The 27,287-nt window shown below is 40.2% G+C and overlaps 1 protein-coding gene and 1 long non-coding RNA gene across 5 annotated transcripts in view; both read left to right on the top strand.

Annotated features, from left to right (window-relative positions):
- Window positions 1–27,287, top strand: part of lim2.2 (lens intrinsic membrane protein 2.2) — a 49,118-nt gene that overhangs the window by 6,256 nt on the left and 15,575 nt on the right. For 2 of the 4 annotated variants that reach the window (XM_071518883.1, XM_071518882.1), the window contains 12 exons: window positions 1,765–1,856; window positions 2,497–2,601; window positions 3,005–3,165; window positions 3,864–3,988; window positions 4,425–4,570; window positions 8,801–8,933; window positions 12,195–12,379; window positions 13,421–13,531; window positions 16,083–16,184; window positions 16,316–16,391; window positions 16,594–16,721; window positions 18,144–18,973. In XM_071518883.1, the coding sequence (XP_071374984.1) occupies window positions 1,776–1,856; window positions 2,497–2,601; window positions 3,005–3,165; window positions 3,864–3,988; window positions 4,425–4,570; window positions 8,801–8,933; window positions 12,195–12,379; window positions 13,421–13,531; window positions 16,083–16,184; window positions 16,316–16,391; window positions 16,594–16,721; window positions 18,144–18,344 (1,554 nt within the window). In that variant the 5' untranslated portion in view covers window positions 1,765–1,775 and the 3' untranslated portion in view covers window positions 18,345–18,973. Of the gene's footprint in view, window positions 1–1,764; window positions 1,857–2,496; window positions 2,602–3,004; window positions 3,166–3,863; window positions 3,989–4,424; window positions 4,571–8,800; window positions 8,934–12,194; window positions 12,380–13,420; window positions 13,532–16,082; window positions 16,185–16,315; window positions 16,392–16,593; window positions 16,722–18,143; window positions 18,974–27,287 lie in introns of those variants that run through there. The other 2 variants (XM_071518884.1, XM_071518886.1) reach the window with 2 other exon arrangements.
- LOC139643668 (uncharacterized) lies at window positions 19,894–24,025 on the top strand. The gene is made up of 3 exons (XR_011695098.1): window positions 19,894–19,983; window positions 20,136–20,234; window positions 23,934–24,025. It is a non-coding gene; the product is annotated as an uncharacterized lncRNA (long non-coding RNA).

Below are 27,287 nucleotides of genomic sequence, written 5' to 3'. Positions count from 1 at the left end.
AACAAATAAAATAATGGTACCAGCTGGTACCTGTAACATATTCAATGATTGAAGCAAATAAAAGCCCGGGCTATTAATTGAAGTTTTACGGTACATTCAAGACTCCGAGCGAGCTGTGTTGTGATTAACATGAAACAACAATTATCTTTTCCTTGACATGAAACGGGAAATAATAATCAAACCATTGGGAGGCTTCTGTCTCTAGCCTATTCATTATTCAATATCTATTCAGTCAGTACAGTGGCCTACACTTTTGTAAGGTTTTTGTTTAAATAAAGTTAAGGCAAACAATTCCGAGAAATGTGACAACAAAGAAGTTTTACCCTGAGGCAGGGGCGTTGTAGTGGGGGGAAAAGTGGGACTGACTACCCAGGGCCCCAATGCGGGGAGGGCCCTTGAAAAGCCTGGGATGAAAAGTTTGTTTTTGTTTGCAATTTTTTATTTCTAAGTAATTAGTGTCATAACTACATTAAAATTGGCTGAATAAATCGGTTGACAGACTGAACTTTGTATCCAAAAAATAAATAAATAGTGGAGGCTCTCTGAGGCCTCTCTCACCCCTTACAAAAGGCACAAAATGGTTTAGTCCGCCCCTGCACTAGGATTCTTCTCTAAAAGCAGCTAATCCAGCCGAGTGACTGCTGATGCTGGAGCACCAATGTGCACTGTGGTGGAGTCATGTCTTTCTTCAAGAAAGGGAACTCGGTGTACCAAAAAAGAAAAGAAAGAAAGGAAAGAGAAAGAAAGCAAACTGAGGGAAAACAACTGCTAACTAATTTCTTTCAAAAGAAAGGTGAGCACAACTAAACATGGTTTAAGCTAATATCAGCAGTTGTTTAGATTGAAGGCAGTCAGCCAGGAATCTAGCTTGGATCATATTTGCGTTGTATAACATAAATTCATCAGTATCATAAATGAATCTGCATCATAGCTACAATGTCATGTGACATTATATCTATCAACATTACCTACCAAAGCTTAACATCATGAAACACATGGCCCTCAGTTTCAGAAACAGCTACCTAGACTGGAGCAGCGGCAGGTCCCTTATCTGTCCCTTATCTTATCTGAACCCGCAACGGCCTTCAAAAGACAGGTGACTGGTTCAGCATTTTATTACACTGTCACTGACTGTCAGGCCTTTTTTATTACACTGTGACTGTCAGGCCTTAGGTCTTAAGGCCTACAGGTTATTTGCCAAAAGCACAAGACAGTCCACATGTGAAGAGGCCAGTGCCGATCTCTTTTTATTCAGTATATTCCCAGCGGAGGAAAAGATGCGTTCAGAGCGCAGAGGATCCAGGGATGGAAAGATATTTCTTTGCCAACTGGGCGACGTGAGGGTATCTCCCAAAGCCCGAGGTTTTCCACCACATGAGAGGATTTTGTTGAGCAGGTATTGGAGACTCTTGTTCATACATCGACATCTCTTTTTGAAGCAGCAGAGTGTTGTCCTGGTCTGACCTGTCCATGGCATACGTGTCTCCCAAGAGATCCCCCATAGCCGTTAGAGCGGTTTTCCCAGCGGTTTGCTGATCACGGGGTTGTCCGGCACTGGGCTCGGTCTCCTGTCACATTCACTTGTTTCATCTCCTCCAGCATAGCCACCTGCACCTCCCGTTTTTGTTCCTCTTTTAAATGTACAAGGCGATGGACACAACATAGAAGACTGTTACAAACCCACTGCCTCTAAACATATTAAAAAACACATTTGGGATGGGTCAACTAGGCGAAGAATACCATATTATGCCACTGTCGTTTCAGCCAAAACCAAAATGAGCATGCCAGAGAATAACTGCCATAAGGATGAACACAAAGACCAAGAGGCAGGAAACACCAAAGAGGGCCCAGGGAAGGTTAGTGGGCCATAAATGGTTTCTGTCTGAATTCATAAAGTAGAATATGAACCCTTCTTTAACCCTCACACATTGTACTGTTGGCCAATGAACAGCTCCACTGGTGCAGCTGGGTATTCAGTGCCTTGCTCAAGGGAACTTTGATGCTGGCTGTTGAATGAGGGGAGAATGTTTCTCACTAACTTCCCTCACCTCAGATTTGAACCAGCAACTTTCCTGTCACAACGCTGGTTCTCAGAAATACTCCGGAAGCGCCAGCATTCTCAAATACATTTTTGGTTTAAATCCTAGTTGGGACATGATGTCTTGCTCAAGGACACTAAAGCAGGGCGAATGATTGCCGAACCTGGATGAAGGGCTCCCACTGACTATGCCACCTTGATGGCCTATTTTCAATTATTATTATTATTATTATTATTATTATCAATTATATATTCATGTTGGAAAAATAGATTTCCTGATCATTTCATGAAGTTCATCATTCAGTATCTCTGGAAGTATCCACTTTGTAAAAACATTTGTCAAAAAAGGACTGAAATTACTATAATCTGTGTAAATGTTGTACTATCCATCATTGGGTAAGTGTAGGTGTCACATGAAGAATATCTTGTTTTGGAATGAAACTCTTAATGTCTTTCAGCAGCAACATATCACAGTCTGCCTAGTGAGCGCAGCCTTCTTCGGTGCATTTGGGTCGTCGTTTCTCTTTGGATATAATGTGTCAGTGGTCAACGCTCCCGCTCTGGTGAGTCATAATATTTGCTAAATAGCCATGTGTGTTGATTCTGTGCACTATGGAAAATGTATTATTCATTCAATGGGCCAGAGAATTCAAGTGATTTCACTGTAATCTGTCACTTTCTGTCCTGCGGACTGTTCTGGTGTCGCTCAGTGGACACACACACACACACACACACACACACACACACACACACACACAAACAAAAGCTCTGGTCAAACTTTTCATACTGCACAATGAGGAGGTAACCTCAGTGTGCAATTTTACATACATAAATGCCAAAGATTAGCCTACATCTGGACTGTCCATCCTCCTTTTCTTTTAATGTTGCAGTTTTCTTTTAAATTTGCGGTTTGAATACTGTTCCTTTTTAAGCAAGATACGCATCATTCCTGTCTCTTTTCTGCAGTTTGTAAAAAACTTCATCAACAAGACATGGATTGAGAGGTACGGGACACCCGTTGGAACTGAGACAGTCACTTTACTGTGGGCCATAAACGTCTCCATAATGGCAATCGGGGGACTACTTGGAGCAATTGTTGTCAAATTTCTTGTCAAAGCCCTCGGAAGGTAAGTTACCTTTCAGAAATCACCACCTCAACATAGGATTTAATATTGTAACTTCCATGACACCAGTAAACATAGCTTCCTGTGGGTCTTAAAATCTCCATTTTATTATAACAACTGAAGAATATTAATCTTATTTCAAGGATTTCCCTGAAATTAGTGGCATCATCAAGTGTCTATAATTTGTCTTTCCAAATGAGATGTTTAGACCTCCAATTATACCCAAACCGAATCATACCAAACTTAATCCATGGCACACAATGGCACCTATACAGTCCAAAGAAATGTCCATCGTATTCATTTGAGTATTTAGCCTTTCTTTTCTTAAGTGAGATAGGGTAAGAATATTTAACTTGTTTCCCATTCAAAACAAATTGTTTCAAGAATATTCTTGAATCAAATTATATAATCTTGATACCAGTGGAGTGATCTGCCGTATTTCAAGATATTGCCAAAATGTATTAATGTTTTTGAATTTGAAAGTGAAACTGCATTGAAAAATTATGGCATTGTCTCACAGCATTGGCATATTATTTCACTTTCTTTCAGAAAAATACAATTTTAAGATTCAATACAAGATTAAATCACTCTGTAAAAGGAATGTTGAGCTACCATCAATCGGCTTCCTTGTCTAATCTCAATCAAATATGATGTTATATCTTCTCTCTCCCCTTCCCTATCCTCTTATTCTGTCACTATAGGAGAGGCACCTTGCTTGTGAATAACTGCTTTTCACTGGTGGCTGCTGTGTTGCAAGCCTCGGGGGAGAGGGCTCACTCTTTTGAGATGCTCATCATTGGCCGTTTCATAATAGGGATAAACACTGGTGAGAATTGCTTCTGCTAATGCTGTGGACTATTGTTTTAATGCCGTATTTACCTGGGTAATTTGACTAAGAACACATTTGTATTTATAGCAATGACCTGGGGGATTAGTCACAGGGGGAGGGAGGGGTTTCTCATGTGCACACACTCACATTTAACAGTTGGGTTCCTTGCTCAAGGGCACCATAGCATTATTTGGTGGAAGGAGGGGAGATAATTTGTTCCACCATTCAGGTTTATCGCAGCCAGTTGTTGCATTAAAACTCTGTTTTTTAACTATGAAGGTGATCATACTTCGTTGCTCAGATCTGATCTTCCCATGGTTGTTCAAACAGGGAGAAACCACACTGAATCTTATTTTCCTCTGGTAAGACAGCCATAACAGATCTGGGCTACTAAGTGTTAAAAGTAATGTTTTTTTTCTGTTGCTGTCCAAAGGTATTTCTCTCAGTGCCTTACCTATGTACCTGGGAGAGATTTCTCCAAGACATATCCGGGGCTCTATAACCCAGTTCAATGCCATCCTGATTAACCTGGGTGTGCTCACTGGACAGATAATGGGCCTTCCTGAGGTACTTGGCCAGGTGAGTTGTGTGGGGAATTAGAGAGAGATGATTGTTGTGGCACATTTGTACATCTTAATTACTTCAGAAAAGGCTAGAAGTTAGATACTTTTACTAGCCTTAGGGTTACAACAATATATTGTATTGCTGATACCATTGCTTGGGTGTAGCGTGTAGAGTCGAAAATATCAAATTTAGACTTTGGTAAAGGTATGGAAATATGAAACTTTGATCAAGATATCAAATTACACTCGTAGGGGCACCACCTTCATAGATGAAGGAAAAACAGACCTTTACTTGGCTATACTAATCAGTCATCAATCTAAAGATCATGAGATCTTTCCAGTTCAGGGATTGCTTTTCTCTGCAGACAAGGAAACACAGAACAACGACTTTTATAATGAATTAATATATTTATTAACTACCTACTGGACAAACAACAAACAAACATGTAGCCATGAAACGGGAAAATGTATGGTAACTGGACAGATGATAAACCAGAATAAAACACTAATTGGAATTGGAATGAAAATTATTGTACTGTAAACAAACACTTATGGATTGTATAAAACCATTACATGAAACGTGATTAGACAATAAAACTTTAACTGTTCAAACTTTTCTGTGCACAGAGTTGTTTTAGCAGAATAGCCTAGATACATACTTATAATCTTAATATTTAAATCACAAATACATAGTAACTTTGGGGGTTGATATAGGGAAACAATGAAATAGAGCATAATTATCGAGTTAGGGCCAGAATGGATAAATATAACTAGACCTTAACTATTGTGATGATAATTAAAATACCTAAGCATAGCCTATATGATTAACCAATTTAGTATACTTCACATTATTCTAAACTCATTGGGGACATTAGGAGATACAAAGTAGAGGAAAAAGGAGAGAACTAAACCAAGAATGAAAGGAATTTATGGATTTACGATTTTATGGCTCTATCCAGAAAGGTGGGGTTTTCCTACGGAACTAAAAATGAAAAGGGAAAGCAATTTCTGACCCTTTTGTTAACATGATACATAATTACTTTACAGTCATAACATTCACATTATTGAACTCAGCATAAATTCCTGAACACTTTAATATCAAACATGACTATCTAAACCCATGTAAAGATGAAGTTGAATGTGTGTCTGTCTGTGTGTGTGTGTCTGTGTCTGTGTCTGTGTCTGTGTGTGTGTGTGTGTGTGTGTGTGTGTGTGTGTGTGTGTGTGTGTGTGTGTGTGCATCCTAGCCTGCAGTCTGATGTGGCTTGTAGATAAGACCTGTAAATGGGAGGAAGAAACCCCCCCCCCCCCCCCCCCTTAGTCTTGTTCAGTGACACTTTTGTAGCTTTAAAGGTGAAGGGTCATTTTTGTTCCTGGGAAAGAATGTTACTCAAGGGTCCATTTGGAACTGTGGAGACCTGGTTCTGCTACATGGGCTGATATTGGCCTTTCATTAAAATCAGATATGGGCAGGTCAGTGTGGTCCATCTCTGATATGATGGATATGATGCAGGTTGTTACATATCTAAGTTCCCACCATGTCAGCAGTGGTAACGTATTTTTTCTTCGGATTCTTGTTACTATTAGGGGTCAAAGCACCACAGGTGCTGAGCACATTATTCTTATTTTTTAATTCTTCTTCTTTTTCTGCCTTAAAACTATCTGTACATCTTTTAATTTTCTTCCTTGACTTAAGATGAATCCATTGCACATCGTCACTACCTGTAGTTGTAATTTCCGCCATGACATTTTTTCCACCATTTTAAACTTCATGCAAAACCTATTGTTTGCTATTACCCCTGCATAGTTGATACAATCTTGAGAAAAAATGTGTACATATATTTGCATATATGGACTTCCTAGATTACTCTGAGTTTTGAGAATTCAAACTGCTTGGCCGTGGTGCACAAATGAGGGAAGTTGACAGAAAAGATGCTTAAAGAGGAAGTGAGGCATAACTCCTAAACACTTGACACTAGAGCACTGGTTTTCAGTACTGATCTGAGACCCAGAGCCCTGCTGGTTTTCATTCTAGCCATCTACTCAGGGACTGAGGCCTTGTCCACACTAATCCAGATACATTTGAAAACACTGTTTTTGTGTTATTTGCATATTCCATCTACTGTTTCCAGGCTGTTTTCTAAAAGTTTCCCATCGGCACCAATACGCAAAAAAGATAGGAAAACGGTGAAATCTACCCTATTGGGCATGCACAAGCCTCTGACCCATGACCTTTATGTCATCACCACTGTTTACTGAAGTGTTGTCATAGCTACAGTAGCAGAGTGCCTTAAGCGCTGTCAAGGTAAACTAAGTCAAGTATCTAGTTTTATCATTTATTCATTATGTTCTGATTTGCCTTTCACCTATATTATGGACAAAGAGACCCTAGTAGAGACATTTAAGTGAAACCAGATGTTGAGGCTCTGTTTTGAAGGTGTCCTATAACATGACTGCATGTCTGACAAACACATGTGGTAGACGCATGATCAGGGGATGCCCTCTCTCATGGCTTTGTGCCAATTGGTTGAAAGTATTTAAGAAAATATGCATTGACCAACCACAGATCATTTCTTTGTCTCTTAGAAAACTATATAAGATCAAGTATTCTGTTTTTTAGTTGAGACATACTGATGTAAGCTTTGTGTGTGATCTTATGTCTCCTTATTATTGACTCAATAATAATCTCATTAATCTTCAAAATCAGTAAGTGGCTTGTGTCTTTACTTTGTGTATGAGTCCAGTGCTTTTGACAGATTTCCACGACAGCGCCAACAAGATGCCCAAATCACGACAAAAGTCAGACTTCTTTGTTTGGACAGACGACGAAGTTGAGTTGCTTTTGAAAGTAATGAATGACTGCAAGACCGCCAAAGCCATGGAAAATATAGAGGGAGTCTTTCGGGAGTGTGACTACCGCTTGAGATCACATGAAAATCCCACGTCAGCGTTTTGGATAAGCCCTGTTTTCCCCGTCTACAGTACAATACGAAATCAGTGTTTTCAAATTCATCCACTTTGGAGAGCGTTTTCAGAAAGCTCCGTTTTCGGTGGTTGAAAACGCCATCTCAGTGTGGCTGGAAGGCCAAAACAGAGAAATAAAAATGCGTTTTCAAATTTACCCGGAGCATTCACTAGGATGCCAGGTGAATGCATGCAACTAGGTGGTAAGATAGAAAACCAGAAATACTCTGGGTCCCGAGGATCAAGACTGAGAACCACTGCACTAGAGCAACCGAACTTCGGATACATATTTGGGATGGACCACAGTGTGTGAAAATCGCACTCCATGGTGCCACTATCAGGCCAACATTGCAATGGCAATTTTCTCTTTTTATTTCTTCAACAATCTGTACACATTGAGGACAAAGATGCACAAATATGAAGGGAAGCATAATTTCTAAATGCTTCATGCAATCAAATTTGACCATTAGGCCAACCTTGCAATAGTAGCTATTAGTGATGGTGGTCAATCTGAAACCCGCGGATCCCACAGGTTTATTCCATGGGTCGGGCAGGTTAGGGTGGACAGTACATAATATTGAGAACGGATCGAGCGGGTGCGGGTCAAAAGGGCTACACACACAGTACACACACAATGTAATTATAGACAAAATTTCAATGAAATTGAAATTTTATTAACAGAATGAACTTCACCAATCTCCAGCTGGTTTATCCCGCCATCCATACATTATATTCTGCGCACACTGCACAGTGCAGCATTAAGTATAGCCTTAGTTAAATGAGTCTTTGGAAAATTACCTGGCTTCCTGTATCTTTGTTTTTTTGAGTTGCGGAACGGTTTCGGATCATTGTTTTATGTGTATGAAAATGGGTCGAGCGGGTTAGGATATGTGTATAAGTCGGATTGGGCAGTCATGGGTTGAAAAAAACCTGACCCGCGCATCACTAATAGGATTTTTTTTGTTATTTCTCCTACAGTTGCCTCAATCTCTACCAGTTTAAGTTTACACACAGCACATTTAAGCTGCCTACATTATCTTTGCATCACTGAATTTTGATAATTGTAACTGTTTGGTAGTGATGCACAAAATAAGTTGACAGCAAACTGGAAGGGAGGCATAATTCCTTAATGCTTAAATGTTTGAACAACCAAAGTTCATATAAATGTGAAGGGCTTAATAATGTGTTAGACCATTTGGTTGCACTCTATACCTTTACCATATGGTAAATTGTCAATTTTTCAAATTTCAGTTTTTAACAAGTTGTGTGGGTGTGGTTACAGGAGTCCAGGTGGAACTTCCTGTTTGCTTTTATTGTACTTCCTGCGCTGTTGCAGCTGAGTGTGCTGTCCTTCCTCCCTGAGAGCCCTCGCTACCTGCTGATGGAGAAGAAGGATAAGGCTGGTGCAGAAAAAGGTACATCACTTTTTCTACAAGTAATAAACTGTAAATGTACAATTGAGAGAGACTATTCATCTAATAACATGTCCTGGTTCCACCATGCTACAGTTAAAATGAAATGTGTTACTGAATTGCATTAGACAAATTTTTATTTCATAAAATGATTTCCATGTAGTTTAAGGTAGGAAGAGTTCTACAGTAGGCGTTGGGTCTGAATAATTTAAGCAGCATCTGCTCCCAGGTGTCTGTTAAAATAGTGGTGGAAGAATGACACACAGTGTGACTTTTTAGTACCATGCTATATTATGGTAACGTAATAGTTGTGGTTCTAAACAACAACACAAAAACATGAGTACTGTGATTCCTTACAAGGCTGAACGAATTAGGCACAATGGCACAACAATAAAAGGACATTTGTTTATCACACACACACCACTGCAAATTGCTACAGGAAAATGACAAAGTTGGTGAAGGCACAGGCGAATGGAACTACCACTTTAAACTACTTCTATTCAACACCTGAAAGGTATGTGCAGTGGAGTACACCCCTGGAAAACATCTGCCAGCTGTGTGATTGAATGAGCCGGCAAAACAAATTCAGAAAAATCACACACACAACCAATCAAATGGATAAAACTGTTTACAGAAATTACTCAATGTCATGTACATCAGAACAAAAGATCTGATTTAATTGGCAGGCCCCTTTACACCTGGAATCGACATGAATTTTGTGTAGATACAGGGTCCAAAATTAACACCCGCCAAGCGCAAAATCTGGGTAAGTTTGGGGTTTGGCGGAAAAAATAAAATAAAAAAACAACACATGATACCAATTGTAGTTCCAGTTTGTAGATTCCAATTGTAGTTCCAGCGTTGGGGAAGGTACTCAGAAAAAGGAATCCATTACCAATTACTCATTACTCTCTCTAAATTGTAATGAGATTACTTTACTCATTACTCCCTGAGGAAAGTAATCACATTAACCATTACTTTACATTTAAATTACTTTCCAAAAGATACTAGTCCTCTAATCCTACAATGGAGAGGATTAGATTTCTAAGTTTAACTTGATTTAGTAACTCATCCGAACTACTTATTAAGTCGTCCAAACAAATTAGAAACTCATCCAAACACGATAAACTTACAAATTGGCCACAAAAAACAAAGAACTGACCTTGCGTTTCAGGGCTTCCATAATTTTGACCACTATGTTTTTGAGAAAAACACTATTACTCAAAAGTAGTTTTTTATAATAATATTTTTTAGTGAAAAGTAATTTCGCTAAATGTTTGAGCAGAAAATTTGAATCATTAGTTGTACTGCTTATTTTATACAATCATTTTTGCTCATTTTCATGAAGGGTGCCAGTAATTCTTGAGTTGACTGTATTTTTCTTGCTCTTCACTCGCTCTTTACTCTTGGCTGCTCGTGGTGTTGGTGATCTGAGGATATAAGCTTATTCTACTCTTGCCTTCATTGCGAGTTGCCTTGGTCAAGAGCGTAACCTTACTGTTTAAAATGTAATATAACTATAACCAATGGTTCTTCATCAAAAATCAAGGGTGTGGAAGAACATGTCCACCATCAGATACTCCATATACAAGCATTCTTTATTTTACGACTTTTATCGTCCCTAATGGAAAAATTTGGCATCCAGACTGGCATACAGCACAATACATTCACATTTTAAGTAACAAGCACAGATCCTGTACAGAACCACGGCGTGTGTGTTCAATTCAATGCAGTGACGCATCACAACACGGTTATCAGTTAAATAATTCCACTAACATCACTTAGATACCACAGGTAACAATGTTACCTAATGTCAAAGTTTATAGGGCAACGAAAGACGTGGATGTATGTAAATTAACAGCAGAGAATGGGGCTTGGTTAGCCCCAAAGTAAGACTATGTCATTACTAGCATCCCAAAGATCTTTCCAACTTGTCGTTAACGAGAACGAGAAAATTTAGCGACACCTTCCAAATGCCAGTTCCTTACCGCGGTGAAGGAAGTTTGTGCCCGGTTGCACAAAAACTCTTATTCATATTTCTTATTTCATACCTTAAGTTCTCTATAAGGTTCACCTTAAACTCAAGTGAGTTGCCCCCCCCCCCCCCCCCCAGGGAATATCCTTAGATAAATCTGCAGATAAGGAAAGATCCTTAAGTCAGGCTGCACAAAGCCCCTTAAGGGAATTTCCTTTCCTTAAATGTTAAGGGGCCTCCCATCCCTTAAGTATTTGTGCCATTTTTATATTGCTATTATTTTTAAATTCATTAATATTACATTAATTTTCAGTCTGCTTCCAGTGTTCTTGTTGGCAAGATTGAAATCCACCAAGCTAGCAGCTTGCTCAATGCATTTTCCCATTAGCTAGGTTGCAGCCAGTCTGTTTCTAGTACACAAAAAATGATACATAGTCTGCATGAAAGTAGACATGGTTTGGTGTCACAAAAATGTAAACTTTGATGAAATTGCAAGGGGAGTTGTAAGTTTTGTAGATGTTTGAAAATAATAGCGATCTCTGCCGAGCCTGCAGATCACAGAGCGGTTGCCACGGTAACGAGGGACTCAACTGGGTTGGTACAGCTGAAACTACTGTAAAACACTAAATACAAGCCCTTAGCTGAGGAGATCATTTTAGGGGCTTCATGCAACGCTCGTAAAGAAACCCCTGGCCTCAGGGGATTATTTGCCTAAAGGGACACACTTAAGTTTGACACCTAAGGTTTTTCATGCAACTGGGCACTCAGATACTCACTGGTTGATGCACCTTTTAAACGTCAAAATCTCCGTGTCCTTGGTGGTTCAAACTTACATTGAGTGTCCTTGGGCTTAGTATCATGTACACGCCACCATAAAAGTTTCAATAAAGTCCTCTGCTTTCACAAAACACAGCTTTTTGGAGGACGTCGACTGCATGCACAGGTCGCATCAGTGTCATCAGCGTGATGATGCGACATCTCACTAAGCGTTACATGACTGACTGACTGACTGCCTGACCTCAATTTGGCTTGTAATGCCCGCGGCTGCACTGTGGGAAAAACAAGAAATGCAGAAATATACAAGACATGTTAAAATGGTACACTGCAAACAGCATTAGATCGAATGACCCTGGATGTGGGCATATGGGGTGTAGAGTCTCTCTTTTAAAGCTAAATAACTTAAGATCTAGTTTTATATGTTAAAATCGAAATAACAAACATGGTGAAAACGTAGAAGTGGACAGAAAGGAAAAGCATGATAACTTGTGGTTGTTCTGTGTTTGAGGCAGCCTTCAGAAGGTTCCTGGGGAAGGAGGATGTGACCTCAGAGCTGGCAGAGGTCCACGCAGAGAGCCAGGCCCAGAACCTACAGATCATCTCCGTCCTAGGGCTACTGAGGAACAGGGCTGTCCGCTGGCAGATCATCACTGTGATTGTCACCATGGCCTGCTTCCAGCTGTCTGGCGTCAATGCTGTGAGGCTCCATTCATACACAGAGAGAAAGTCTTAATCAGGAGAAATGCAGATTGGTTGTCTTTGAAGCCTCAATGGAGGGGAATGATGTAGTAGAGACTAGACCCATACTGTGATGCAAATGTATTACTGGTAGAAGCGCAAATTAGTGAGGCAATCACATCACTCACTCACAGTTGTAAGTTTTAAAGTTTGGTTATAAATGAAGAATTGTGTTGGTTCAGGCAGAACACTGAAGTCACGTCTGCCATCAGCTGATCGGCTAGCAGCTGTCCTATCCAAAAAGCACATCAGCTGATCAGTATCAGAGTAGCGCTGTAGTCTACAGTCCAGAGCCAGTTAACAGGTGGGAAAATTAACAGCTGTGTGTCATAATTAATCATAAACGTGATGCACACAGTTCATCTCAAACTGCAAGGAAGCTTCTCTGTGCTTACTTTGATGAGAAGATCGTTCTCCCCAAGACAACTTGGGAAGAACGTTCTCCACAAGGACAAAAGTATCAACTTGGCATTCTTGGTTTTGATAATCAGCCCAGGTTTTCATTCCAACCAAAGACTACACCAGGTGATTTCACTGATTAGTTCCTCCTCTCTGGTTGAAGGTGTGCTAAGCAGTGAAATCACCTGGTATAGTATTTGACCAGCTATGACAGTTGGTGTTAATACATTAGTTCTGATTGGTGGAGCTGAGTGCAGGCTTGACGTAACTGTTGCATTACTTCTGATTGGCCAAGTTGACAACAAGCTAGACACTTGTGCAACATTATTTCTGACTGGTGGAGGTGACTACAGACTCTGAAACTCGCGTAATCAAAATGTCACCGAATTGGCAGGCAGTGTTGCCAACTCTCTTACAAGGAAAGTAGCTATTAGATACATGAAACTTCACTAGACATTGCCAAGACAACATCATACACTAATTCATTCAATTATTAAATACAATGTAAGGCACAATTCAGTACACCATTCCTCCATTCCTACACCAAGTCCTCAGATATATAACATCTGTATTGAATTTTTGTTGACTCTTATACTTCCAGCTTTTCTGCTACACCAATGTGATTCTAACTGATGCTGGCATCACGGAGAGTTTGGTCACCTACATTACTTTGAGCATCGGTGGCATTGGAGTAATTTCTACTGTTATCACTGTGAGTATGAAAATGTTACCGGTATCTATCTAGAACATTATTTTTAGCACTATTTAACAAGGCAGGTTCTGCAACACCCTGGGAAAATATTTGCAAGGGGAAGGTGGCTACACACACACACACACACACACACACACACAGTAGTAACTCGAGGGCACCTCAACAGTATTTGTTGAGGAATGACAAGCATCTTCTTGTTCTCCTTCTCCCACTGAATTTTCACATTTGGTCTGAGAATTCAAAAAGTTTATGTTGTTAATCATTGGTCATCTACAAACATCCAACATCATGTGCAGATGTTCAGTCTTCCTTATGCTCCAGAGTTGTCTTTATGTTGTGAATATTAGTTAACCCTTACTTATTGTTGCTTGAGCATTACATATCGCTCTGTGTGCCCCTCCAAGTAAAGTTGAAATCGATACTACATTACTTACTACTATTAACTCATGACTAAGACAGTTAACAATATCATTCTTGATTCTATAGTAAGTGCTCAATCACTTATCAACAGGCCTACATACTTAATAGTGACAAAGAGGCCCCATTTATACTTGTCATTTCATGTGTCCCTTATCCAGATAGTATCCAGATATGATTTATCCACATTCCATTTACACCTGGCCACATCAATGCATCTCCGTTAGCCAGATAGAAATCCGATTGCATCTCTCCCTGCGTTCCCGAGATGTATGCAAATGTGGAGATGGCAGGCGCCACAGAAATTCAGATTTTGTATGCATTTCTGCGTATTGTTCAAGTTAGACGGCAGGCCCTACTTCACATGATTTATAAAAAAAACCCACTTGTAGTGAGAATGTGCATACCGCTACAGAAACTGACCCATGCATGCGCATATTTTGGAGACAGTGGGTAATGGCGACTTCAATGGCAAAGTAGTGAAATATAGTAAAAATGGCCTTTACACTCATTTCGTTTCTAGCCTTACTCTACAGCAAATTGGAGATCGAGATGCCCAAAGGCCACTGGGGAAATTTCTCTTTTCCGTGTGTCATTTTCTCACACAGAGAATGGAATGACAAGCACATTTACATGCATCAAGGGCGTTGTTGAGAGATGTTTTTCCGTTTGGGAGGAGTTGATGGTTGACGTATGCAGCTTGACAAGACCGATGCATTTACACTTGGCAAACTTGAGGATACAATGCATCTCAAACCACCTCCGAAGGTGAGCAGATCGGATGGCTATCCGATCTGCTCAAGACACATGAAGTGGCTCAGTGTAAATGGGGTAAGAGGTAGTGAGTAGCAAACCAATATATCAAGTAGTAGTCCATTACAATTATAATAAGACTAGGTAGACCTAGTGCAAGCTTGGCTTCCTCTTGGCTTTCGTACCCTAGTATAATACGTGTGTTGTACTGCCATCTGCATTGTAATGATATACTATAAGTGTGGTGACCTGCACAAACCCTTCACATGGTGAAAATCTGACATGTTTAACTTGTGATGTTGATATTGAGTGTTTTTAATCTGTTATGTGTCTAAAAGTAAAAAGTGAGAAAAATGGCTTTAAACATGCCAAAACATTCAATTTGCTCCAGTGGCATTCCACCAACTTAGTCTACAGGAGAGTGTAAGGAAAAAACACATCAGCACTGAAAATAAATCCAATATGATTTGTTTACCTCATTTGTTTAACATACTTGGTCACTTCTTTACAGCAATCTGAAATCATAGGATTGTCTTCAGTGTGTGTCTGTGGATGTCCTTTACACCTAGCAGTGCATTCAATTTGCATATTGTTGAGGTCTAGGCTACTTGCAAATCAGGGGCATCCAGCGTGACTCGCCACCTCTGGAAACTCCCGAAACTCATGTACAAACTTTTAAATTAACCGTTGTCAATGTAAAATGAAGACAGATTCAGGAACTAAATGGCTTATTTCTCACCTCAAATGTTTTCAGAAACACATTTCGGTGAACTATTTCTGCACTATAAGAGAAATTTTCCAAACGAGCCACCATGTTTTTCCAGTTTGAAATGCGGAGGCAGAAGGCCCAACGAGTGACAGCGTTCATCCAATCAGGTGCAGCAAGGAAGTGTTTATTTGTTGGTCTATAGTTAAGTCTGTAGATAGAGGGGCACGCCAATCCCTCGCATGAAATGACGACCCTGTGGAAACAACGCGATATCACATATACCACCATAACTGTGTACGTCTTCACGCCACATCTCGCGTGACTTTCAACAATGGGTAGTCCGTCAGTTAGCTACTTTCACTCTTCTAGGTCGGTCCCAGAGGCCCGGCAAAAATACACAATTTAACATTAACTATCGAACCGTAATGTAAAGTGTTTGTGAAAAGGGTATATTTGTCATCCATTTGCAATGTGGTTCTCTTTGTAATCCCAGTGCTGGTATCAGAAACTTTATTATTTAACAGCCTTCCAGTGTGTTGGAGAGATATGGTAGATTAACATATGAAAAAGTATTATACATACACAATAATACTGTGTTGATATTATGTTAGTAGTTTCCATAGGTTACTACACAGGAATAAGGCCAGTGTAAAGAAAAGTCTCTTCCTCCAGGGTCTACTGATTGAGCGTGTTGGAAGAAGGCCCCTCCTTGTTGTAGGTTTCTCTGGCCTGGCTGTCTGCTATAGTCTTCTAACAGTCTTCCTCAATATCCAGGTAAAGAAACTATTTATAATAATGTGAAACTTTATTCATCCTCTCTTTTCTCTCTCTTTTCTCATCCACACACAGACAGACATACTTGCTCACTTCCTGACATGACAAATGAACTTCTATTTTGCCCACAGGATACAGTGTCATGGATGCCCTATGTCAGTTTTGCCTGTATACTGACAGCAATCGCCTTCTTCTGTCTTGGTCTAGGTAATGATGCAGATTCCCATTCTTTCACTCTCAGCAAAACATTAACACCATTGAGTGCATTTCCAAGTTCTCCTATGCCATTCAGTGGACAGTAACTACAGTATCATGAGTGCATAAACTTTTAGCATGGGTGGAATGCAACCTCAAACCCTAACAGTGTTAGTGCCATGCTATAAAATGATATGTTTGACTTGTCTTCCAGCTGGGACTACTTTCATTCTGACCAGTGAACTGTTTGAACAATCCTACCGACCTACAGCCTTCTTGATTGGGGGAAGTGTATTTTGGCTGTGCAACTTCACAGTGGGCCTGGTGTTCCCTTTCATCCAGGTGTGTCAAGTCAGCTATATTAATGAAGCTCCATTCTACTGCCGTGGTTTGGAGGAACCAGGCATATCTGGACTGGAGACAGTATGATATTAGATAAAATTTAATCATTAATGACTGTATTTAAATTTGTGGTTCTCAAATATCTTTGTTTCCAACCCCCCAAAATGAAGTGAGACCTTGTAACCATCTGTTGCAGACAGCTTTGACACCAAATCATAATGTCTTATTTCTGTTCTCTGTTTATCTCTTATTTAAAGCTGCATTATGTAACATTTTTATGAAAAAGATATTGCCTTATTTTCAATCTAAGTTTTGTGTTTGGGCTAAAAATTCACCATCAGCAAAGCATGAAACCCCCTGATTTGGCCCATTCTAGCCCCTGTAGTCTGGCATGACCAGTGGAGGGAAATCCTCTGGGCACACAGGAAATGATGCATTTTACGTACTGGGTAAACAAGGAAGAGCATTATATGTGCAGGAGTGGATTTCAGTGGTTTCATCACAGTAGTGTGAGCAGCGAGTTAATCAAAAATAACAACAGCTACATTTTTTTTTTGAGGTGTAACTGCATCCACATTGTGGAGGAATTGAGGGTGACGCAGATAGCAGCCCAGGAATGTGATCGTGGGACAAGCAGTCCTAATGTGGTCAAGTTATTAAAGTCTCAATGAACCTTGAGGTCTGACACAAACATGCTGTGAATGGATCAGAGACAGGAGTTTGGGAAGAGAATGACAGTAAGTCATGAGGAGAGAATTGAGAAAGGGAGTAAAACTGCGTACCGACGAATCATGGGAAAATCAGAGGGACAGAGTGAGGATGAGTGAAAGCAACTGTGATCAGGAAGCCAGTATAAGGTCATATTAAGATTCAAGGAATTAAAAGGAGTCGCCACAATGTATCCAATGAAGTTGATGGCAGATTTAAAAAATCAGATTGGAGGTATTGAGATGGCAAAGGTTTTGAAGTATGGGAATCTGTAAATAAGCAGTAGTAATGATGTGCAGAAGGAAAAAGTCAACAAGTTGAAGGAGACTGGGAAGTATAAAGTGATGAGCTCATGGGTGAGCTCTTCTCATGGGTAGCCAGGGAAAAAGTGGAACAAGAGAGTGATTTCAGGGGTCCCGATAAGTGTAAGCATGAATGAAATCAAAGAATGTTGGAGAGGGAGAATGCTGAGAAATGCTCAAAGGTTGCAGACCATCAGAAAAGGTAAAAAGGTAGGCGGTGAGACTGTGGTGCTTGCATTTGAGAATGAGGTGCTTGTAAAGAGAGCAACTCAAGGATACAGTAAGAGTATGTACTGAAATCTCTGAGATTCTACAAATGTCAAAGATTTGGTCATATAGCAACTTGCATGTAAAGGAAATGCACTCATATATGACCAATGTACTCACCTTTGATTCTCTTGTGCTCATGCAGGAGGCGCTTCAGACCTATGTCTTCCTGGTGTTTGTGGTGGTGTGTTCGACGGGAGCTGTGTATCTGTTCATCGTCCTCCCTGAGACCAAAAACAAAACATTTGTGGACATTAGCCAAAGCTTTGCTAAGAGAAACAAGATTTCCAACATTCGGTCTGAAAATGTTCAAGTGTATTTCTTTCAAGAGACTCAAACAGTATAGCAGTACACTGCACACATCATTAATCATTATTAATCTAGTATTTTGTGGGGGGAAAAAACTCTCATTGGGGTGAGATAATGTGACTTGTTTCCAATGCAAATCAATTTCTCTCAAGATTTTTACTGAATCGAGTAAGAATTTCTATCTACAAGATACAAGTGGTGTGATCCATCTAATTTCAAGACATGTTCCAAGGCAAAGGCAAGGCTCCAAATGATTTGATTACACTGGTAAATATTTGTGAACCTTCAATTAAGACATACGTGAATTTTGCCTTACACAAGTTATTTGAGTAGGGAAAAAACTTATTTTCCATGTATTGTTGACGCTGCCAATAATGGGTTCCACCATTTTTTTGTTTAAATATTGCTTATTATTTGTTCATGTTTTTGGTCAATAAACTCATTGTAAATATGTTACACTAGTCCTCTTGCTTTAGCTGTTTTTTGTGGTGGGGCAATCTATTATTATTTGTTTGATTATGATTAGGTCTATGATAATGTCTCCTGACTCAGTTTCCCCACAGGTATCATTGAAGTTTCCCCTACTCTTGCAAACCAGAATATGGCTTTGTGAATCTTCTGTTGATAATTGTCCACACTGTAATGTTGACTTTGTGCCGCTAGGGGGTGGCATTGACAATGAATGGGGACTCAGTGGTAAAGCAGGTCATACAGTTAAAGTTATCATACAATGTGGGGGACAATGAATGGGGACTCAGTGGTAAAGCAATACAGTTAAAGTTATCATAGGTAACATAATAGTCTACACACCCTACACACTTGGAGACATCAGACTGGGTTGATGTGGTGAAGTGAGAGTCCATGGAGAATTTTTGGGCAAACCTCTAACCACAAGACACACACAAGAAGGCATACTTTTAGTACTAAGAGAACATTGGAGACATCAGACTGGGTTGATGTGTTGAAGTGAGAGTCAATGGAGAATTTCTGGGAGAGCGAGTGATGGTTGTCACCCCCTTTTATGGGCACCCCTACTCACTGTAGAACGTGGTGTCAGCCAATTAGCTTCCAGGATGGAAACAACCTGTTTACTGTTTTTTGAGTGGACAACCTGTGTTTAGCCAGGATCCAAGAGCCAAACAACTAATGTTATAGCTATCATGTCACTGTCACCAAGCAAGTTGCCGCAGTTGGCTTTCCCCGAAGGAGACAAACTTTGAGAGAAGTTTGAGCTATTAATGGTAAATTCTGTTAATGTGTTAGTTTGTTAATTATTACCATATATTCATAACAGTACGGTTTATTTAGCCTATAACGTTAGTTGGGATTTGCGCAATCCGGCATAGCCACAGCCTTTCCTTTGTTGTAAATTATGTTCATAGACTTCTATATAAATGTGTTTCACAAGTGATAATTGGTAATAATTGTTATTACCATCTATTCATAACAGTACGCTTGTCGAGATAAAGGTGTCAGTAGGGACGAGTTGGCCGCACAGCTTTTGAAGGTCGGGATGGAAGCCATGGATGCACTGGCAGTGATTCATCGCCAGAAGAGGGCTTCTCTCCAGCAAGCAGAATTTCTCACAAAAAAGAATAAGGAGTTGACTGCGTCTTTAAAATCGGCTAAGGAGAAGCTGGAGGCTTTGGAAGCAGCCTCTGCTTTGGCCCAAGATGGTTAGTAGTCTATATGACGGGATGGGGAGTTTAGGTGTCCATTTCAAATATTCTTCAGATAGCAATATTTCAAAAAAGGGGAAAACGTAAAGTGCAACTCGAGTTCATGTGATGATAGTACGCCCCTACGTATTTGTTCTTTTTATTGCTAGGATCTATATCAAATGATGACGAGACCGAACGAGAGGGTGAGGGGGTGAAGAATGACAAGTTGGACTCTTTGGAGCCAGCTTTTCCTACGGTCCAAGATGGTGAGTAGCACGGTGATTTGTGAGAAAAAATAGAAGGTGGGGATAACCATTGGGGGGGGGATGAATGCATATGTATTTGTCTGTCCACTCACCTTTAATGCAGTTCAGCTCCTAGCCCAGTAACATGATGTGTGGTCTATTAGCACTGCTGATTGGATAAAACGCAAAAATCTTTCAAACTGGAGGCTTCCTGGGAGGTTTTGCAGCTTCCACGGCTCCTATTGCCGGTACAGGCCTTTTCCGCGGCTTTGATTGGATTGTGGCCTAAATGACAATACGAAAAACTGTACAAAAAATGTAACATTAGTGTGCTCTCTGTTGGGATACGATGTAATTTTGCCCATTGAGAGAGTTCTACAATGTTTTTGATGTGTAGGCTAGCTTAGGTGTACATTTAGTGTCAAATGTTCAGATAGTGATATTTCATTTCATGTGGTGATAGTATGGAAGATAAACCGTCTTAGTTTCGGGTTTTCTCGTGGACATATTTATTAATAACATATTGCAATACGGAGGAAGATATGAACCATGCGTTTTCATTGCAGTGTGCTCTTTAGCAGTAAGCTCCCCCTGCTGTCCATAAGGTGCCTCTGCACCCCAGAGGCACCTCCCTCCAGCCTTGGGCCACGCCTCCTCATTTACATACAGCTTGAAAAGCCAAATGTCAAATGCGAAATGGCAAATTCCTAATGGAAAATGGAAAAGATGAAATTTAAAATGTCAAATGCCACATGGAAAATGGAAAAGATAAAATGCCAAATACCAAATGCAAAATGGTAAAGTGCAAATGCAAAAAAAAATTCTATATAAGCTTTTAATTTAAGTATTTCCATTTAAGCTTTTCCATTTCCCATTTTGAGTTTCATATTTGATGTTTCCCTTTTCTTATTTCCATTGCCATTTCTAATTTCATCTTTGCAATTTAAGCTTTCAGTTTGAGCATTTCCATTTAAGCTTTTGCATTTTAAATTTCACTTTTTTCATTGTCACTTTACATTTTCAAATTATCATTTTAAATGTGCTTTTTCAATTTCCTTTTTTCTTTTTAAGTTTAATTATGGCCTGATTATTCCTAGTAGTGTAGTAAAATAATAATCTTTTTAATTTTATCTCTTTTAATTTTCTATTTGGACTTTTAATTTTAACTAGAAAAGGCTAAATTTTCTAAAGGAAATTTAATTGTGCTTGCCATCCGAGCAACAGTCGCCTCGAACCGGTCTTTGCTAGAGCGCCGCTAAATCGCGGGTATGGTTTCGCCAGCGGTTGCTACCGCATTCCTAGGCGATTGCTAGGCGATTGCTAGGCGATTGCTAGACGGTTGCTAGGGTGTCGCTAGTGGTTGCTAGGGTGTCGCTAGGTGGTTGCTAGGGTGTTGCTAGGTGGTTGCTAGGGTGTTGCTAGGTGGTTGCTAGGGTGTCACTAGTGGTTGCTTGGTTACTAGGGAACAAAGACAATCCAAGTGAAAAAAGAATTGGAATTACGGCCACTGAGTTACGATCGTTTATAACTTAATAGGTCGCTGTAGCATCCCCTATTGGTGAAATGACACAAAATTTTACAGGTGGGCTAAGACATGATACTTGCACAACTGTACCAAATTTGGATGTGATAGCATAATGCGTTCATGAGTTATACCAATTTTTAAATCATAGGTCCCGCCCACAACATGTCATCAAACTTTGGAAGCCCATAACATCAAAATGGTAAGGGGTATCAAAAAACAAATCAACACATGTGTGCAGGACGGTCCAGACATGCTGTGTGACAAATTTGGACAAGATTGGACAAGATTCGTAGGAAAAGTAGCAAAAAAACTGTTTTGGACAAAATTCAAAATTGCGGGAAAAACTTTCTGGGAACTTTAGCTCTTACGGTTTCTGAGCTACAGCTGCTTCTTGAAAAGTCCCATTCAAGTCAATGGGAAAAAATTCGCACTTAATCGCAAATATCTCCAAAACCCCGTGACGAATGTCTTAGAAAAGTAATAGCACACTTCCCCTCAATAAGCCGCACGTTTTGATGTCTCATATGTCTATGTACTGTAAAAACTGTAGGAGGAGTAGCGCGCACAAGTTTTGTGTGGAATAATAATAATAAGTATGTGAAACAATAGTATTGTGCTTTGCCTACGGCAAGCACAATAATAAGTATGTGAAACAATAGTATTGTGCTTTGCCTACGGCAAGCACAATAACTATAAAGAAAGGTACTGTAGGTAGGAACACCCCACTCCGTGTAATCTTGTGAAGAACTGGCTGAATTAGACTATTGAATAGGGTGGACAAGTAAAGCGGCATTCCTATTGGTCATTAGAATGATTGACTCATTTATCAGCCAATAAACACAGGTTGATAAAATGGCAATTAACATTACAACTAATTATTGAGCAACATTAGGAAAGTCATTAAAACGTCCGTGACCTAATCACCCTTTTGTACAACCACCCTACACTACCTTGATTTGTTCGCGCTTCACCACCATCAGAGCATGGAAAAAAGTTGAAGCCAGCTGAAATTCAGTTTGTAGCTGCGCTTGCCCGACGCACTGCTACATTTTACGCTGCTACGTTTGTAGCATAACAAATGACTTCCTGTTGCTTTGTAGCCCGTAGTCTGAACGCACCATTAGAGTTTCACCACTAGGACCAACTCTTAGTAGGCTACTAGGAAGCTTTGTGAATATGACCCCAGATCTTTTGTTCCAGTATAAATGTAGCCTAATGAAGCCTATTTTCATTTTCTTTAAATTAACCTTTATGTACTTTCAACAGTACATCAATGTAATTTTATGTACTGTTGAAACTGAGTCCTCTGGTTGAAGGGTGGTCTCCCTATTCACCACAACATCTTGTAACCATGGGAGAAATAAAGCATTGCATTAGTTAAAGTAGGACACAGAAGTCACATGTTGCTAGTCATCTATCAGCTGATCGCTATGCATGGCACAGCAATGTCAATCCATTCTCATAACAAGGTGGTCTATTTACTGTAAATAACTTACTCCTACACTGATTCTTGCTACACAACCGCTGCACCCAGTCCGCTGCTTGGCAAAGCTTTACCTCCACCTCCCCAGCCTCCACCTGCCATAGTCTATGCAGTTGACCCCACAGTGGCTCTTAAAGTGACAACATGACACAGTGTTGCTGCTCTGGCTGTGCTCTGTGTCACCCATGGGGAGATTTGCATGGCACCCCTGCTGTACCTTCAGTGTTCTTGCTGGGGAAGCAGGGACCAGCTTAGTGCAGAGCAATAACCGGCAAACGTAACTGTATTGGCATTTGTTGTTATAAATGGATTTATCTTGTGACTAGAGTATTCTTGACTGAATGTGGGGGGGGGGGGTTCTAATGGTGAGAGTTGAGGAGGCGTACAGATTGAGGGAAGAAGCTATGAGTGAAATAGGGTTTGTCTCTCCACCCAAGGGCATGTAGTGGCTACCAAAAGGTAGTAGTTGATAGAGTGCCAGGATGTGACCTTTGAAGATATGGGACATGTGCTAAAATGCTACAACTGCAACTGTGGATCTATTGTAACATTCACTGTACCAGTCTGTGTCTTGCACTTCTCACTGCTCTCCTCCTCGACTCTGCTAATATAGAATACTGTCTCAAACCCACTGCCTCGCCACGTATTAAAAAACATATTTGGGATGGGTCAACAGAGCGAATAATACCACATTATGCCACTCTCGTTTCAGCATATCAAAAAAACAAAATGAGTGTCCCAGAGAATAACTGCCATGGGGATCAAACCAACAACCAGGAGGCAGGAAACACTAAAGAGCTACCAGGGAAGGTTAGTGGGCCATAAATGGTTTCTGTCTGAATTCAAAGTAAGTAGAATATGAACCGATCTTAAACCCTCAGTTAACCAGACAAGACACACTCACAGTTGGGAGCTGCCCAGTAAAACCACAGTCTTGTACTGTTGGCCACTGGAGCAGCTGGGGACTCAGTGCACTGATATGTATATGATGTACATGAAGAATATACTGTATATGACATAGTATAGGTATATGTACAGTATATGTAAGTATATGTATGATGCAGTATGGTATGTGAAGCCCTTTGAGACTTGACTGTGATAAAGAGCTATATAAATAAGACTAGACTAGACCGGGGCACTTTGATGCTAGTTGTTGGAGGGGAGAATGTTTCTCACTCACTTCCCTCACCCCCCATTTGAGCAACCTTCCTTTCACAAGCCTGGTTCTCTGTCCTTTATGGCAGAAATACCCCAGGAGCATCAGACACGTGCATTCTCAAATTCATTTTAGGTTCACATCCCGGTTGCAATATGATGTCTTGCTCAAGGACACTAAAACAGGGTGAATGATTGACGAACCTGGATGAAGGGCTCCCACTCACTATGCCACCTTGATGCCCTATTTTAAAAAATGCTATATATTAATTATTTATGAAATTCATCATCCAATACCTCTGAAAATATTAAGCACTCAGTTTGTAAAATCATTAACATTTTGTGACAAGGACTGAAAGTACTGTAATTTGTGTTGATGCTATTCTATCCATCATTGTGTTAAAGTATGTATCGAATGATGAATATCTCATTTTGGAATTCAACTTTTTATATGTCTTTCAGCAGCAGCGTATCACAGTCTATCTGGTGAGCGCAGCCTTCTTTGGTGCCTTTGGATCATCGTTTCTCTACGGATATAATCTGTCAGTGGTCAACGCTCCCGCTCTGGTGAGTCATACTATTAGCTAACTAGCCATGTATTTTGGTTCTGCTACTGATTCTCCCTCATTAGTAGCAATATTGAAAATGTATTATTCAGAAAGTTAAATGGGCCAGGTAGAAAATGTTTTGAAACCATCCAACAACGAGGATTCAACTTAAGTATTCAGGCTCATGCCTTGTCCACACTAAGCCGGGTAAATTTGAAAACGCGTCATCTATTTCTCCGTTTTGGCCTTCCATCCACACTAAGACGCCGTTTTTGACCACAGAAAACGGAGCTTTCTGAAAACGCTCTCCAAAGTGGATGAATCTGAAAATGCCGGCTTCATGTTGTAGTGTGGATGGGGAAAACAGGGCTTATCCAAAACGCTGATGTGGGATTGTCATGTGATCTCAGGTGGTAGTCACACTCCCAAAAGACTCCCAGTCTATATTCTCTGTGGCCTTGGCGGTCTTGTAGACATTCGTTACTGTCAAAAGCAGCTCAACTTCGTCATCTGTCCAGACAAAGAAGTCTGGCTCACTTTTGTCATGATATGGACATCTTGTTGGTGCTTAAGGCTCTGCTACTGCTAAACAGTGGTAACCACGGTGGTAATGACATAAATGTCATGGGTCGGAGACTTGCGCATGCCCAATAGGGTAGAGTTCACCGTTTTCCTATATTTTTTGCGTATTAGTGTGGGCGGGAAACTTTTAGAAAACGGCATGGAAACACTAGTGTGGACGGAAACGCAAAGCTCACATTTTAGGCATTTGACCAAACTAATGGTCCTATCCAGAGCGAGTCAGAATGAGTGAGCATGGGTCAGTGTCTTGCTCCAGGACACTCTGACAAGAAACATGGCTGGTGCTGGAATTGACACTGAGACCTTCCAGTTATAGGACAGTCTCTCTACTAAGCTACCTATTTTAACTGCCATGGATTTCACTGCAATCTGTCACTTGCTGCCCCTGTCTACGGTTCTGGGGTGCATTCCATTTGATAACGATTTGTCCTCGCTTAGTGTCTCCTCCTCGAGGAGAGGAAGAGACACAAAGTCAACTGGAATGTCCTCATACGTGATGTTTGAAGCGTCGCGTTTGACGCTCCTTGCCCAGTATCCCCTTCCCCTCCACGGATGACAGCTGTCTAGTTTTATCCACATAGAAACACAGACAAAGTTAAGATTAATGTGTAATTCATCGATGTCATGCCCTAATGAGCCTCGTCTACCTCATGGAAGCAGAACACCTAAAATAAATTTCTTAAGCTGATGTGTGTCTGTGCGTTATTGTCGAACTTTTATGCTTTTGTGACTTGGGTTAGGCAGTGATCATGTAGGCTATGTGACATCTAACCAGCAATGGACAAAGTTTTATTGTTTTTATACTGCTAAATGACCATAGATCTAGCTGTAAGTAAAGCAGTATTAAATGCTGTTAATGAGGTTTAGTAAGGATTTATTATCCCCGAAAAGAAATTCCAACCCACACAAACACAATTATAAGAAAGATTAATACAGAATGAGAGACACATCAAGACTACTTATAACTGTCCGAGTCAGCAAGCAGTCGAGGCTGCGAGGACGGAGGATAAGATGCATTTTGGCCAAATGGAAGCACCCCTGGTGTTGCTCGGTGGACATATCCACACACACACACACACACACACACACACACACACACACACACAAAAGCTCTGGACATACAATGAGAGGGTAACCTCAGTGTGCAATTTCACATTTATACATGCCAAAGATAAAAAAAATTAAAAATTAAAAAATTAAAAAATTAAAACTGGATTGTCTATCCACCTACTTTTTTCATGTTATATTTGCACTTTGAATACTGCTCCTTTTTAAGCATGATAAGCCTGACTCCTGTCTGTTTTTCTGCAGTATGTAAAGAACTTTATCAACAAGACATGGATTGAGAGGTATGGGACACCTGTTGGAACTGAAACAGTCAATTTACTGTGGTCCATAAACGTCTCCATAATAATAATCGGGGGACTGCTTGGAGCAATTGTTGTCAAATTTCTTGTCAAAGCACTTGGAAGGTAAGCTACATTGCAGAAATCTCCACCACAACAAGGGATTTTACGTTGTAACTTCCATAAAACCAGTAAACATAGCTTCCGGTGGGTGTTAAATTTCAGTTTTCTTAAAACAACTGAAACAAGCTGCCAATGGCAGGAAACAATTTTACTTGTTTCACTAATAATCTTGTTTCAAGAATTCCTCTGAAATGTGTATCATCATCTTAAAATAAGCACAGTTCCTCTTTGATTGACATGGGGCTAGTAAAAAATTGTAATCATTACTAATGACTAATTTGTCTTTCCAAATAGGATGATTAGACCTGCAAT

Source organism: Centroberyx affinis, unplaced genomic scaffold (assembly GCF_046629955.1).
Source record: "Centroberyx affinis isolate AG114_WGS23_722 - 3 ecotype Tasmania unplaced genomic scaffold, CSIRO-AGI_Caff_v1 ptg000641l_1, whole genome shotgun sequence".
NCBI lineage: Eukaryota > Metazoa > Chordata > Actinopteri > Beryciformes > Berycidae > Centroberyx > Centroberyx affinis.
The sequence above is the reverse complement of the archived record's forward strand: the minus strand, read 5'-3'. Positions and strand labels throughout refer to the sequence as shown.